This window comes from Betta splendens, chromosome 5, assembly GCF_900634795.4.
Source record: "Betta splendens chromosome 5, fBetSpl5.4, whole genome shotgun sequence".
NCBI classification, from domain to species: Eukaryota; Metazoa; Chordata; class Actinopteri; order Anabantiformes; family Osphronemidae; genus Betta; species Betta splendens.
In genome coordinates this window covers 11,153,949-11,169,566 of record NC_040885.2, presented here as the reverse complement: position 1 = coordinate 11,169,566, position 15,618 = coordinate 11,153,949, and the positions used below count along the sequence as shown (strand labels likewise).

Here is a 15,618-nt window from a genome sequence, read left to right as displayed (position 1 = left end):
GAGAAAATGCAAGAAAACAAAAATTAAATAGTTATGAACAAATCGTTTTGTAGTGATTTGTCATTAAAAAATTAAATCAGCCAAGTACATTTTCATTTTTACTGACAGCTTTGCCTTACAATAACACATTACCAAGATGAACTCTGAGAGGATCGATGAAGAGCTCTGTCTTTGATTAAAATGCCTGGGGGGCGTGTTCGGGGTGTCGCAGCGCCCCCTCCGGTGGTTGTTGGTAGTGGTCACAGGTCAGATGATCCTTGCTACATTGTAAATAGACAGAAGTGAGGGGGGCCATGCCTCTTTAAATCACCTCTAGCGGAGCACTCGTTTCCAGTCGGACACGTCTAATCCTCAGACACTCCTTCTCTGTGTATTTCGGTCCAGTTCGGGCTGTTACGGTGTTATTAAACCATGTACCGGTCTCTGTACGCCTTCCGCTCTGCGGAGCCCAACTCGCTGCACTTCGCTGCCGGAGAAAGCTTCTTAATCCTGGAGAGGAGCAACAAACACTGGTGGCTGGGCTCCCGCTGCAGCTCGGGGGAAACCGGCTACATCCCCGCCTCATACATCGAAAAAGTCCAGGTGAATGCCGCTCTCTGACCCACGGGCTCGTCGCGTCTCGAGGTAAAGAGAAACGCAGTGAATGCGCGTGGATGACTTGATGGGATCGAGGCGGGCGCTCTTGGTGCAGCGTGTGTGTGCTGCAGTGCAGGCCACGGCGAAGCCGACTGCTGCGGGTCTGCGCCAGAAAGTACACACATTTGTAGATCCCGTGAATTATTAGATTCACACTGTGTGGGTGAATGGAGGGGAGAACGGGGTAAGAACTGGTAGAGCAAGAGCCAGAAGGGAAAGGATGCGATGTGACAGGATCGGATGATACAGGAGACAATGTGAGAGAGGACAGATCCAAGGCCACTGAAGCACAAAGCTTTTGTTCGTGCTCAGATTATAGTAATAATAAGTAACTCTCCTATTGTTATATGAGTAGCTACTTCCTTGCACAGAGCTTTAGGTTTTCTCCCAGTCACACCCAGAGGAGACTTACAGTGAACTAGTCGGAGCATGTAGTAAAATCACAGGCTGTGTGTGAACGCTTGCTCCCGTGCTTAATGCTTACGAGGGCTTAATAGTGTGAGACTGGTGGGAAATGCTGCTTTTCTAACATAACTGCCCCAGTTGCGTCGTGCCCGGAGACACACGTGTCCCCGAGCCTGTTCCGTTCAGTTTAAAGTTTAATACTCATGCACGCTGCCATGATAATGAATATTTCATATGTTCCACTCCACCCTGCGTGTTTTCTCTTTCTGCGCGCCAGGCTCCAGAGCAAGACGACGTTCTGCAGTCCATCGACCGAGCCATCGAAGGCATCCACAACGTGGCCTTAAAGAACGGAGGCAAATACAATCTGGAGCAGAGGGACGTTCTGCAGTGAGTCCACGAGTAACAAACATGATATATATGTCCTGGCTGTGCTGCCTGTGAGAATCCCCGTTCTCCCGTCACAGGAAGTTGATCCATCACAGAAAGGAGACGCTTGCGCGGCGGAGTTCTTCGTCCTCCGGTCACAAACAGGGTCTGACGTCTTCCAACAGTGACCTATCGCTCAGCCACACGCCTCCTCCCCCCAACGGCCTTAACCGAGAGTATGGCCGTCAGGGGAGCATGCCGCTGTCAGGGAGCGTGGACAACATGCAGGGAGAACAGGGCTTCTACCAGGTAACGCCCGCATTCAATACCACCACCTGTGTCACACTGTTGACAGTAAATATTCTGAAGATATAATATAATCCCCTTTATTCACAACAAGGAAGTGACTGGACTGCTGGTTTTAATATCAAAACCCAGAGTTTGTGGCAGTTTTATTCCGTCTGCTTCACCCTCAGGTGCCTCCTCAGCCCCGACGGGCGGCTCCCATCACCCCTCCTCCCCCGGAGAAACAGAGAAACAGCCGGCGCCCAGGTCAGCGAACAGCGCACGCACATGTCGAGTCCCCGCTCACGTCTTATAAACATGTGTGGGCCTCTGCTTTTAGCTTTAACTTCACAAACACACGCTATTCTTAGTCACGTCATCCCCCTTCACGCTCCCCTCTGTAACTGGAGCCTCTCTCTCCCGCTCTGCAGAGCCCGAGGTCCCGTCCAGGGTGTCCTCCCTTTCTCCTTCCCCTGCTCCCTCCCTCTCGATCAGCACCACCTCCTTGGAGTCGGGCTCCTCCCGCTCTCTGGCCACCTCCGATGTCAGCTTGCCCAGCATTTCCAGCACCCCCCCTCCTCCGGTGCCCTCCCGCGTGAAGCCCCCCGCTCCCCCTCCGGACGTGCTGCCGTCTGAGCCCCCCCCACAGCCGGCGCCTGCGAGGAAAAGCCCGGCTCCTCTGCCTCCGCAGGCCGCCCCTCGGCCGCAGCCTCCCGTGGAGGAGCAGCTGGAGAGCGACTGGCCCGTCGCGCCCCCATCGGTAGCTGAGAGCCCCCCCCGCAGCCCCACCGTCTCCGAGCCCGTTCCCATGACTATCGGGGCCGAGCTGATCGAGCTGGTGCGGAAGAACACGGGCTTGAGCTACGAGCTGTCGCGCGTTGCTGTTGGCGTGGTGGTCGGCCATCTCCAGACCGCTTTACCTCAGGCCTCCTCCGACTTGGAGCAAGTTCTCATCTCGTTGGTGGAAAGCAAGGTCAGTCGTGATGGATTTCACATCAGTGCTGGCTCCATTCACAGCTCAGTCTGCATTCAGCAGACATTTCCCAGTCATTTAAAAGTCAGAAATAACCACAGCTTACTGGTACTTGTTTTGTCATTGCTCCATTTTCTGCTGTTAAATTTAAGCTTTGCATTGTTAAACCAAGCATGAACGATCTGCTGATCTGTTCCTGGCAGATGTCTCTGCATCTTCCTCTTGCTGTAATGTGGCTAAATCAGTAAATCGTAACGCAACACTGAACCACGGCTTTTACCTCCACATCTATTTATTGAGAAGCGGAAGCGCTCGTCTAATGCAGGCGCAAGATGTTCTCTGAGGTGTAGCAGAGACCTCGCATGTTTGCTTTTAGATGTGAAGCACTGAGCTACAGATAATAGAATATACAGCACAGAAACCACATTACAGGTGTACGTTCCAAATAAGTCAAGCAGTTCACATTCACATCTGTCCAGATTCACATTCAAAGACTTTATGCATGAATGGTTATTTGTGACCGTTAGGTAGAAATGTTCTCAAATCAATTCATCAACGACTAGAAAACAAAGTGCCTGTTGCCTGGGTGGGTTGTAGCTCAGGCTGGTGGTCAATGAATTTACAGAGAATAAGTGGTAATGTCTCCAGCTGTGCTTCCTGCATCAGGGATCGACACAGAGAAACCTGCAACCTACAAAAACATCTTTATTGTCCTTTGAAACCACACTGATCAATATTTTTGTTAATAAATAAATAGTTCTCAATAAATGAAATTATCTGCACTTTCAAAGGGTAAATCTTAGTAACTAATAGGTGACAACCATTTTCTGAGAACACGGTTCGGTGCCTCTTTTTAGCAGGTCTCAGATCGTGGCTTTGGTTTCATGGTCTGCAGCTGTACGCTTTTTCTGCACTTCCCGCTCTCATCGAGCTCCTTTTAGCAGCAGCAGCAGCAGCTCTGAGTGTGTTAAACATGCGCGCGGCCTGCTCAGAACCACGCAGCAGAAATAGGAATTTGGCTTCAGCTGCCGTGTAACAAGAAAACCTAGTAACAAGAAAAAGCTGTTTGAAGTATATTGATCACTAGCCTCATGTTGAAGGTCTACGTTCTAAGCATCCTGATGAGCCTTTGTGCCGCTGGCGCCGTGTCTTTGCAGGATCTGAGCGCCGCGCTGCCGCAGGGCCAGGTGTGTCATGACGAGGAGCGGCTGGAGGTGATCTTCGGCGACCTCGCTCGCCACCGAGATGATTCCCAGCAGCGCAGCTGGGCGCTTCACGAGGACCACGCTCTCATCGCCTGCTACCTGGAGGAGCTGCTGAAGATACTGGTATGGTGGTGTGCAAGACACAGCATCAGGCTCTATCACATGTAAACCCTTAGCTATGACATGACATATGACAAATATATGTCAACAATATTCTTCTGCTCCCGGCACCCAATGCTTATAACTGCTCTGTAAGTAGAAATAGAACAGATGCATTAACTTGACTTATCCAGTTCTGGGCTGATTTCTGATTCAGCATAAGGAACATTCATTTAGAGAAAAAAAACAATCTTCCAACGGATATCCTGGCATGGCTGGAGTTTGATGGAAAGGTTTGCTCTTGGGATGAATGTGTAATGTGGCTGCAGGACCCAACCAGATGTCAGGTTTCAACCACCAGACATGTTTGATGGGATCAGAGAGGCTCAGATGACTCTACATCACCGGTTATAGACCTAAACCCTGCAGGCTGCCAAGTATTCTTTGTTGGCAGTTTGTCCCGACTGAGACTAGAGTCAGAGTCTGGATGTTCAGACGAGTTGTTGTTGGGCTCTGTAATCTTCTGCTGGGTCCTGGGACCGTGGGTGTGGATCAGATTATGATGTAATTATGTCACTGCTGTCTTTTTTCAGACTGATGCGGACCCAGAGGTTTGTAAGAGGATGTGTAAAGCCAACCACTGTGAGAATGTGCTGTCTCTGGTTTCATATTATCAGATGGTAAGACACAAGTTTCTGTCACTATACAGTTTTCTCCTATGGTTCTGGGTGTTTATTCTTCTTTATTAGTCCAGTTGACTGAACCAGGTTTATCCCATTTGCTGGTGATGTGCAGTGTTTGCTCACCGTTGCCTCCGTGTGACCACGCAGGAGCATCGCGTGTCTCTGCGCCTGCTGCTGCTGAAGGTGTTCGGGGCGATGTGCAGCCTGGATGCTGCTTTCATCTCCACCCTCCTTAACTCCATTCTCCCCATGGAGCTGGCCAGAGACCTTCAGACTGACACGCAAGGTGACATTTTAACATTCACTGCATGCGGTACTGCTTTATTAGCCCTAATACATTTGACTTAATGTGTTTTTTCATCTTCAGAACACCAGAAGATGTGCTACACAGCCTTGCTTCTGACTATGATCTTCTCAATGGGCGAACAGGTGCCATATCATCACTATGGTATGAGAAATCGGAGACATTTGACCTATTTTTACGTTTCATATAACACACACATTATTCACATGCATTAATGCTAAACTCATGAGAGCAGAATGTTCCTTCCAAACAATGCAAAACAATTCATTTTATGACATTTTTTGATCTGATCTGACGGATTATGGGAGGTTTTCAAAAGTCAAGCAAATCTTCCTAAGATTAAAGGAATGCTTTGAATAATAATCACACATAATCCTGACTCTCCCTCCTTTCAGAACACTTGAATGCTGACTTTGTTCGGTTCCTGCTGGGTGTGGTGGAGGACGGGCTTCCCTCTGATCCCACGGAGCAGCTGCCTGACACCTTCCTCAACCTCCTACTGGCCTTCAACCTGCACCACACAAGTGAGAACATTCTGACTAGGTCATTTTCACAGCAGATAATATAACATAGTATAGTGATCTTATTGCTGTCTGCATTTTATTGCATACTTGCTGGCTCACTGTCATAGGTTTATAGTAAAGTAATACAATGCAGAGTTTCAATATAAGTATTTATTTGTGGCATGTGTGTGTGTGTGTGTGTTCTGTCGCACAGCTCCTAGCGACAATGTGATTATGAAGGAGCTGAAGAAGAAAAATGTCAAGATCCTGTCAGAGAAAGTGCTGCTGCTTCTGAATAGAGGAGGTAAAAATACCTTTTACCATTGCTGAGCCTTTTTTAGAATAATGTGTGATTAATTCACCTTCTGGCCTCTGTCTTCGTCAGACGATCCCGTGTGTATGTTCAAACACACCCCACCTGCACCACATGCAGTGCTTAAGTTTCTGCAGGATGTTTTCGCCAGCAGTGAGACGGCTGATATCTTCTACCACACTGACATGATGGTGATGATCGACATCGCTGTCCGGCAAATATCTGACCTTTCACCGGGAGACAAGGTGAGACGCTGCTGTTCCCACGCTTTCACCCGTTCAGGTTTAGCACCTCGTCAACTCGTCTGATCATAATTTCCTCTCTCTCACTTTGTGAAGTTGCGGATGGAGTATCTCTCCCTCATGCACTCCATAATGCGCTCGACGGACTACCTCGAGCACCAGCACCGCCTGTGCGACCTTCAGGGGGCGCTGCAGGGGATTCTCAGGGAGGAGGAAGATCCAGGAGAGGATGAAGGGAGTGCTACAGCAAAACAGATGGATAAGCTAATTGTACAGCAAATCTACAAGGAGTTCCCACAGATCTGTGATAACCAGGACTAACAGTATCAGCATTCTGCTCACACACTGTAGTCTGCTCCCATCTAGTGCAGGGAGCTACAATAAAGCTTGAGAAAAGTAGAACTGACGTTTGATGGGATGCCTAGAGTGTTCTGTGCCAGTGTGTACTGACAAAAAAACAGTTTGCCAGTGTTTTGTTGGACTCATAGTTCAGGGCTTTTCACACATTTCCTTATTTAAAAGAGCGCTGCTTAATAATAAGCATGTGTTTTTTAAAGAGGAGGAAATATGAGTTTAGTCATACTTGTAGATTAAGAATAGTCAACTGACAGTATCTTAACCTAATTAAAATTCTAAGCAATAATCAAAGATCATACACTAAAGTATTTTTTCAATCAACGTAACAAGAACCAGGATTAAATTTTATTGCAATCAAAATAGTAGAACCAAATAGATCATTTTGATGAAAAGGCAGGTTTGAATAATTTGTGTTACCATAACGGTGCCAAGGTGTGAAGTGGCGTGCGAGGATTTCAAGTCTGTGTGTTTCCCTAATAGTGGGACCAAACTACTGTGTGTTACTGAGAGTATTGTTTTCATCATATAGTACAGTACTTCACATCTACAGTTACATCTAATCTAGCAGAGCAAGTGAACTGTCATTGTGAGACAAAGCAAGGACTGACGTATGTTGTCATTTCTAAGCTTTTCGGTGACTAACTTGCTGCTAAATATCAAGACTCTGGTGTGGCTCTGTCTGCTGTTTTATTTATCCTAATGACGACCACTCTCTGCTTACATATGCAAATCTTTTCAAGCATCTAAAGAAGCTACTGACAGATGAGATGAGTTGGTTGCACTGCTGAAGGGTTTTTCTCCATATGCTGCGTTCACAGCCAACCTAACTCTGCTGCATTAAGGCTTTATAACAACTTGCTGTATAATAATGAGTCTTGGCTGATGTGATAGTAAATGTTCTGCAATTATCATCTGAAATAATACCATTATATTACATAACATATGATATTACATTTGTTAATTGATGTTGTTGTTTTCCCGTTCTAACACTCCTATAACGAGGAAGGGGGCATTTCTTTTATCTCACCATGGTCTTATACTGTAACAATCGTTCCTTGTTTCTTCTTCATGCTGTTGTAATTGTTGTTGTTCTCCCAAACGTATCTGTTGACATGGGTTCTCTGGAAATCTCTCTGAGGTATTAGACACAATTCAGAATTTATATCAGATTTGTCTGTTTACAGTATGTGTGAGAGGAAGTGATATGAACATGTCCTTGTGATGAACGCTATCTGCTAATGTGCCCTACCTGTGTGTAATAATAAAACTAATAAAGCTATATTTTAACAGTAAAAGTGATTTGATTGTTTGTGGAAAGGGTGAAGGTGTTAATTTGGGACCATGCACGACAAATGTGGATGATACACAAGCTATCGACACAACAATGTTTGTGTTTCTACCCGGACACTAAACGTTAGCGGACCAGAGTCACGCCGTGTTCCAGTCAAACCTGTCCGGTCAATAATTGGGTGAAAGGTCCAGCGGCAGTGACAGCAGTAAATACAGTCATCCCACAGAGCCACATTCGACCAGGAAGAAGGTGATTGTGTTATTAGTATTGATACTTACTCGTCATGTCTCGGTTTCATTTAAGTGTCGATTTCATTCATACTACGCCGTTGTGTTTCTCTTCTAGAACGGAAAGCGAAAATGTCCAAACAGCCGCAGCCGATCAGCCCGCTGAAGAATTTCTTCGCAGGGGGGTTTGGAGGTGTCTGCCTGGTGTTCGCCGGACATCCACTCGACACAATTAAAGTAATGAATGCACTATGTGCCTCTTGAGCCTTTTAACATGTTGTAGTAATAAAAGAACGGGATTCAGTCTTTTCTATGGGAAGAGAGAGCGCAGCCGGGGACAAAGTCCTGGGGTCAGCGCAGATCTGAGTGTGAGCTCAGGCTGCTGCAGCCATGTGAGCCTCGGTCGGTCACCACCGCCCTCCTGCACAGGTAGAGTCTCACCTGAATGGAGGACTGGGACCAGCTCAGGATAAACATAAATGGTTTACATCTACTGTATTAAACGTTTACTCAGTTATAGCCTGCAGCTGGTATCTGCTGTGCAGGTCATGTGTCTTGTGTTGGTCCTATCAATAACAGGTAATCAGGTTTGACTGGTCAATAACACAAATCTAAAGGTAAATGTTGCTGGAGTATCTTCTTTGCAGATACTCAGGGCTGCAGTGAACATGCCTCCATAATGTTATTAAAGGCTAATAATAGGCACATTGATATCAGACATATTTATTAGCTTTAGTTAACCAGTTGTCTGTGAGCACTTGCAGCTCATAACAGTTTAATACACATCCATGGTCCATCAACCATGGCAGTGGCTTCTAGAGCTGCATTAATTTAACAGAATATGTTTCAATTAACTTTTGGTTTAACACCGCTAATCTCTTTTACAAAGTTGTTATGTCAGACACATATTTACACAACCACACTGAATATTATTTGCCAAGTTTAGCAGAAGTCAAATATTTCCTCCCTAAATATTGAGCGTATAATTGTGGCCTCCAGCCAGTGTTTGTTTTACTGTGAAATTATTCCTCATCAAAGAAAAAAACTTTTTTTTTATCGTGTTTTCACATGTATCATGTTTTTTTGCTTTCTTAGGTGAGGTTACAAACTCAACCCAAACCAAAACCAGGGGAGAGCCTGCTCTATGCTGGAACCATTGATTGTTTCAAAAAGACCCTAGTGAAAGAGGTGAGGGAACATGCTCCCTAGAACTGCTGAAGGAAGGATGAATTTCCCAGAATGCCTGTCTTCTCTTGTGCTAATCTTTCCTTGTTTTTGTCATGCCAGGGTGTGAAGGGTCTCTATAAAGGCATGGCAGCCCCCATCATTGGAGTCACACCCATGTTCGCAGTCTGTTTCTTTGGATTCGGGCTGGGCAAGAAACTACAACAGAAAACCCCTGATGACATCCTCTCGTAGGTTTCATGGGCAGCCTCACTCAGTTGACATCCGTGGGTGTTTATATTTACATCAGATTCTTTCACTCTTCTATTGTAGGTACCCACAGCTGTTTGCTGCAGGGATGTTGTCCGGTGTGTTCACCACAGCTATCATGGCTCCTGGAGAGCGAATCAAATGTCTTCTACAGGTCAGAGGTTGTTTACTTAGTGTGTGTACACATGAATAAGCATGATATAATCATTTAGCTTTGTCCTGCTGATGCCACATGCCAAAATAGAGCTGCTACTTCACCAGTCAAGTTTTAATCTGGAAGACAAGTCACCGTACAGCGAGTGTAAAATATGTGTGTGTTTGTTTGTGTCCCAGATCCAGGCAGCAGCTGGAGAAGTGAAGTATGCAGGACCAATGGACTGCGTCAAACAGCTGTACAGAGAGTCTGGGATCAGAGGAGTCTACAAAGGCACCGCCTTGACTCTGATGAGAGGTGATTTACCTGCTCTTAATTAGTTTGTGTTGAGCTAAAGCTGTTTACTTTATGGATATTGATATAAGCCTCTTTGCTTAAGTTGCCCCACGGAGTTTTACCTCAAACAAACACTTTCTGTTTAACTTCAGTTCTATCCACCAAACACTCTGTGTCCATGATGCCTGAGAGACAAGAGAAGATGAATGCATTAATCTTAATTCTTAATCTTAATTAAAAAATATGCATCTTAATGCATAAGCGTATTTCTGTTTTATTTAAATGACGTGCATTGCTACCTGTGTTTGCACATTGTACATAGTGTTGGTGTCGCCTGTAGATCAGCAGAGTGGTTTGAAGCCATCAGAAAGTTAAATCTAATTAAACATGAAACAAGCATTGCTGCAGGATGATTAATCATTATCACTGAGTGAACACTTTAATTCTCTCTTTCTTATGTTCTGTAACTCAGATGTTCCAGCCAGTGGGATGTACTTCATGTCCTACGAGTGGCTGAAGAAGGTCCTCACGCCAGCAGGAAAAAGGTGGATGTTTGTTTTACATCACACTCTTCACAGCTGTCGGTTATAAAAAGGACCACACCGCCAAACTCGTTGTCTTTCCTCCGCAGCCCAAACGAGCTCAGTGTTCCTAGTGTGCTGTTTGCTGGTGGAATGGCTGGAATCTGTAACTGGGCAGTCGCAATTCCTCCCGACGTTCTCAAGTCTCGCTTCCAGACAGGTTTGTTTGAGTACATGACTCTTTCCATTTTTTTATTTAGATTTGACATTTATTAACATTTAGCTGTTGACAGGAATCAACATCTCAGCTGACTTTACGGTTTCTATTTTACAAGCTCCACATCATGGCAATGAGTCACTCTTTGGGTCTTTCTTTTTTGGTTTTGCTACTTTATGGAGCAGTGACTTACATGTTACTCCAAAGTAGATCTAACAGTTTTGTACCTGTATTTAGTTTGTCATCTTGTCACCAGGTCCTAAAATCAGTTGCATCTGACAATAGAAATGTAAAATAGATACAGGCTAATAACAAATTTGTTGGGTAGATGAAGTCACTGTATACTGAACTGAAGACGAATGAAGTGCAGAAACGACTGTTTAGTTTTATTCTGTTTTACTCTGTGTCTCTCAGCTCCTGAAGGAAAATATCCCAATGGTTTCCGGGACGTTCTGCGTGAGCTCATCAGGGAGGAGGGTGTAACTTCGCTGTACAAAGGCTTCAACGCTGTCATGCTCAGAGCTTTCCCTGCAAACGCAGTAAGTGTACTTGACTTGGTCCTCAGATGGTACATGTGGAACCACAAGATCAGTTTGAGTAGTTCAGAGACTTAAAATATGACCACAAAGGATGATGCATGAGGAGAATAGTTCTAGGTCGTAACGCTAGAGGGAGACTTTCACAACAGGCAGTAAATGAATCAATCCTTTTTTTAGAAAAGGTTTTCTGTTTAGCTCCTGATTCAAATCATGAGGTGACTCAGAGTTTATGTTGTCAGTCCAGAACCTCTTACAATGAATTAACTTTTTTTTTCTTAATCTGTATGCACAAACCTCATGTGTCTCTCTATTTCAGGCTTGCTTCCTAGGATTTGAGCTTGCAATGAAGTTCCTCAACTGGTTAGCACCTGACCTGTGATCAAGGCTTGGTGTCGTACATGAAATCCCAGAAAGAAAACCAACCATGACGGAGAAGATAATTTACCATTTTCCAATAATGTAGATAATAGTTTTTAAAAACCTAGAGCATCTGGATCATTCGCCTGCCGAGGGTTCAGGACAGAGACGCTCGGATGACTCCACACTCAGCCACTCGCGCACACTCAGCCGAATGTTCTTGTCTCCTCCTTTAGTTTGACTCGTTTATGCCTTCTTTAAACGTGGTTTTCTTGTTTGTGTAAGAGAAGGAGTGAAGTGAACATGCCGTGCCTTAACTTCTGTTGTCTGCGAGCAGGTGCACATATCAGGGAAAAGGTGCATTTTGTTGTACTGTGTGTGTTGAGTCTCTCAGCAATGCACACTTTTCACACCGTCTGCATCAGGCACGGTCACGCTCCACTGCGCGGCCACCGAAACCAATGTTTGTCTGTTTAATGTGAAATTCTGAGAGTAGTCATGATGAGATTTATGAAATGGTATATGAATGTCAGCATGTACAGTATAGAAATAAAAAGTGGAATCCAAATCAGGAACAAAATGGACTCTTCCTCTCTCTGGGGGGTAAACAACTACCAAAGCTGCCAAAACCACAGAAACCTTTTGTTGCTTAACAATGTTTTTCTTACCTGCAGCGTTTAACATTCAAATAGGGTAATGAAGTATATTTCTACCTGCTTTTGTTAAACTAAGTGAACATCTAAACAAATAGAAGAAGTTTATGAAAAGCACAAGCAGATAATAATAATGATTTTCTGATTTTACAGGTGAATCAGCAGTTTTATGATTCATGAAACTTTAAGGCTTTAATTGAATAGTAGCCTTGTGTTCTGTCTATGCAGATGTCAACACCAGCCTGACTACACAATCAGTCCATCAGTCCCTCAGAGAGTTTGTATCTGTGAGGCCACAAAGTTATGAAGCATAGTCCATCAGACCTCCTTTAATTACATCTGATGTGAAACGTCCTGGTCAATATTTTCCAACAGGCTGTGCTACATAAACAGAAATCAATGAGCAGCTGAAAGTTAGAGAGAGAGAGAGAGAGATGAGAGAAGGAGTCAGTCAGTGTCTGACAGATGTGTGTGTGTGAAACACAGACACGCTGATATATTTAAGTTTTGAGGGTTCTGGTTAAATCTCAGCATCCAGTGTCTGACCGCTGAACCTGAATGATGAGTAATGTTGAGATACCAGCTGGGCTCAAGGACCTCCTACAGGGATACACTGTGGAGGTTCTGCGTCGCAAGCCGCCGGACCTGGTTGAGTTTGCCGTGCAGCATTTCACGCAAATCCTGGAGAATCAAAGAAATGAGCAACAAGACAACAAATGCAGCGTCAAATCAACCAAAAAGGGCGTCACCTTTGAAACAATCACACCCTCTAAGGAAGAGGGAGAAGAGGAGAACGACTCTGACGGTGAGTGAGACGGTGCTGACTATGAATAATGACGGTTCTAATTTTAAAGCTTAAAGTCAAGGAAATTGATAATAAATGACATGAAAATCAATATATTTGTGTAAAAATGCATGACATGTTACAATGTTCCTTTCTCTTCTTTCTTTTTCTCCGTTCTCCTCTGTGCAGAATCCACCACCAGTAAATGCAATCGCAGAGTTTCAGGTCAGCAGCTGGATCACAGTGATCAGGCTTTACTTCATGTCGACCATAGGCCAGTTCTGACGCTTTTGCTGTGCTGCAGTGTGTGCAGAGCCGTACAACCCTGATGAGGACGAGGACGACGACTCCGAGCCTCGGGTCGTTCATCCTAAAACAGACGAGCAGCGCCGCAGGCTTCAGGACGCGTGCAGAGACATTTTATTATTCAAAACGCTGGATCAGGTACAACATCTCACATTGTATTAAAGCACAAGAGAGTGTGTAGGTTTGGACAGATTCAGCAACTTAATAACTTTGAACCTGCGCCTCGTTCTGACCCATGGAGGCTTCTCACTTCTGCTGCCGTCAGAGTAGAAACAGGCGAAGTAATGCTCCAACTCTCCTTTCTGATGTCCTCCAGGAGCAGTTCTCCGAGGTTTTGGACGCCATGTTCGAGGTGCTGGTCAAGCCTCAGGAGCACATAATTGACCAAGGAGCCGATGGAGACAACTTCTACGTCATAGAGAAGTGAGTGAAATTTAGCAAAAGAAATCTGGACGATGTGGCCACTTTACGTCAGCTTCTACTTCCTTTTGACTTCCAGGGGTGTGTATGACATCTTTGTGCAGAAGGATGATGTGAGTGTGTGTGTTGGAAAGTACGACAACAAGGGGAGCTTTGGTGAACTGGCTCTGATGTACAACACGCCACGAGCTGCCACCATCGTGGCGACGCAGGACGGAGCCCTGTGGGGCCTGGTGAGTTCACATTCCAGCGGTGATGCTGTGGAGAAACGACTCTTACTGTTTGGTGCCGTTTTAGGATCGGGCCACGTTTCACAGGCTGATTGTGAAGAACAATGCGAAGAAAAGGAGGATGTACGAGGCCTTCATCGAGTGTGTTCCTCTGCTGAAGTCTCTGGAGGTCCGGTCTCTCTCTACACATTGAATAATAACCGATGTGCCTGATTTGTCGTAATGGCTCGTTTCTCGTCCAAAGCTCTCTGAGAGAATGAAGATTGTGGATGTCCTGGGGGCGCGGGCGTTCCAAGACGGCGATCGCATCATCACGCAGGTGAAGCTGCTGGGCCGTGTGCTGTGGTACTGACTGGGCTGGACCTCATGCTGTGGTGCCTCCTGCTTCTGTTCTTGCAGGGGGACATGGCTGATTGCTTCTACATCGTCGAATCAGGGGAGGTGAAGATTATGATAAAGAGCAAAGTAAGCACAGTGTCCAACAATGTGTCTAGATAGATAGAAGTGTCAGCATAATGTATTGGGTTCAGGAGGATTACCTCTGTCCCTGTGTGGGTTACAGACGAAGGCGGGTCAGCAGAACAACGCTGAGGTTGAGGTGGCTCGTTGCTCTAGAGGGCAGTACTTTGGGGAGCTGGCGCTGGTCAACAACAAACCTCGAGCAGCGTCCGTTTATGCGGTGGGAGAAACTAAGTGTTTAGGTACGTCTCGTGTTTCCTGTGTCCCTTCCTGTAGGTTAGTTCTCAGTGAAGGACAGCGAAGAGCACCGAATGCCAGCCCCACCCCACACAGTGGACAGCTGTTATGTAACGTGTTCGGTCAGAACCACAGATGGATTTCTGAATGGAGCTAATGGTCGCCGGCCCAGGGGCGACTCTGTCTGACGTGACGGTTAATCATTTTCTGGCAGAAAGTCAAAAGGCCACAAAGAGACATGAAAATCAAAGTAATGCAAAACAAAGACACAAATCCAATACTCATCAACAGACATGGAGGTCTGATTTGAATTCCACCAACTGTCAAAAGAGGCAAAATCAAGAGAAACAACAACTAAAGATGCCTAAAGTGAAACCTGATAGTTGGCAGCCACAGTGTTATTTCACTGATTAGAATTATATACATAACTCTTGATTAAATCTTGATTGAACTAGTCAGTAACAGTATAATTAAACCAAGTGTTGCTCTTTCTCTTCCAGTAATTGACATCCAGGCCTTCGAGCGTCTGCTGGGTCCCTGCATGGACATCATGAAGAGGAACATCTCCCAGTATGAAGACCAGCTGGTGGCACTGTTTGGCTCCAGTGTAGATTTGAAACACTAGTCCACAATATTATTCTATTTCGGTGTGTATCAGTGAACTGCTGTAGACTGTACATCAAAGTAGAAGTTGAGTAGAACCAGTGAGTAAAGTCAACTTAAGCGATCAGTGAATCCTGAGGACGCATGGATTCTCTAACAGTACCTCAGCTTCAGACTCTGGTGAAACCTTTCATCGGTTCCTAGTTTACCAGTGCCTGTTTAGCTGTAAATATGTTGTTAATACAATGTCACACATGGGGCTTTTCCATTCAAAATAATCAGGGAAGGACTCCATCCACTGTTGCTCACGTCAGGCAAGTCATTCCTAGTCCTTATAATTATATTTACTTCTTGATTTGATTTTAGAAGAGAATTGATTCAAATTCAGCTTGCATTTGTATGGTGGATCATAGTTTAGAACATTGCAGTCTGAAGAACAACACCTGTTCTATCATGACCCCACTCTGTTCAGCCAGTCTGCTTTTACTACACTTCTATTCGTATAATTTTAGCATTATTGACTACTAAAAATGCAC

The 15,618-nt window shown here is 45.2% G+C and overlaps 2 protein-coding genes across 2 annotated transcripts; both read left to right on the top strand.

The window, feature by feature from the left end:
• Window positions 1-232: 232 nt before the first annotated feature.
• On the top strand, window positions 233-7,669 carry LOC114855813 (NCK-interacting protein with SH3 domain-like). The gene is made up of 13 exons (XM_029151310.3): window positions 233-582; window positions 1,319-1,431; window positions 1,509-1,719; window positions 1,887-1,962; window positions 2,127-2,668; window positions 3,826-3,996; window positions 4,566-4,652; window positions 4,803-4,941; window positions 5,023-5,103; window positions 5,355-5,483; window positions 5,677-5,766; window positions 5,848-6,020; window positions 6,114-7,669. Exons 1-13 carry the CDS (start codon window positions 412-414, stop codon window positions 6,336-6,338), a joined length of 2,208 nt encoding a protein of 735 aa, XP_029007143.1. The 5' UTR covers window positions 233-411; the 3' UTR covers window positions 6,339-7,669.
• Window positions 7,670-7,754: 85 nt separating this feature from the next.
• On the top strand, window positions 7,755-15,601 carry prkar2ab (protein kinase, cAMP-dependent, regulatory, type II, alpha, B). Its single transcript, XM_029151328.3, is given in 16 exon segments — window positions 7,755-7,914; window positions 8,011-8,129; window positions 8,988-9,307; window positions 9,390-9,480; window positions 9,660-9,777; window positions 10,229-10,307; window positions 12,610-12,848; window positions 13,017-13,052; window positions 13,132-13,271; window positions 13,450-13,556; window positions 13,633-13,786; window positions 13,851-13,952; window positions 14,028-14,102; window positions 14,183-14,248; window positions 14,346-14,484; window positions 14,980-15,601. Coding segments are annotated over 15 exon segments (1,896 nt in total). The 5' UTR covers window positions 7,755-7,914; window positions 8,011-8,024; the 3' UTR covers window positions 15,105-15,601.
• The last annotated feature ends 17 nt before the right edge of the window (window positions 15,602-15,618 follow it).

Bases quoted from the DNA above. Each gene is read 5' to 3' on its own strand.
- LOC114855813 (XM_029151310.3), top strand. From the start codon at position 412: ATGTACCGGTCTCTGTACGCCTTCCGCTCTGCGGAGCCCAACTCGCTG. The intron at 583-1,318 runs GTGAATGCCGCT...TCTGCGCGCCAG, and splicing joins CATACATCGAAAAAGTCCAG to GCTCCAGAGCAAGACGACGT. The intron at 1,432-1,508 runs GTGAGTCCACGA...CTCCCGTCACAG, and splicing joins GAGCAGAGGGACGTTCTGCA to GAAGTTGATCCATCACAGAA.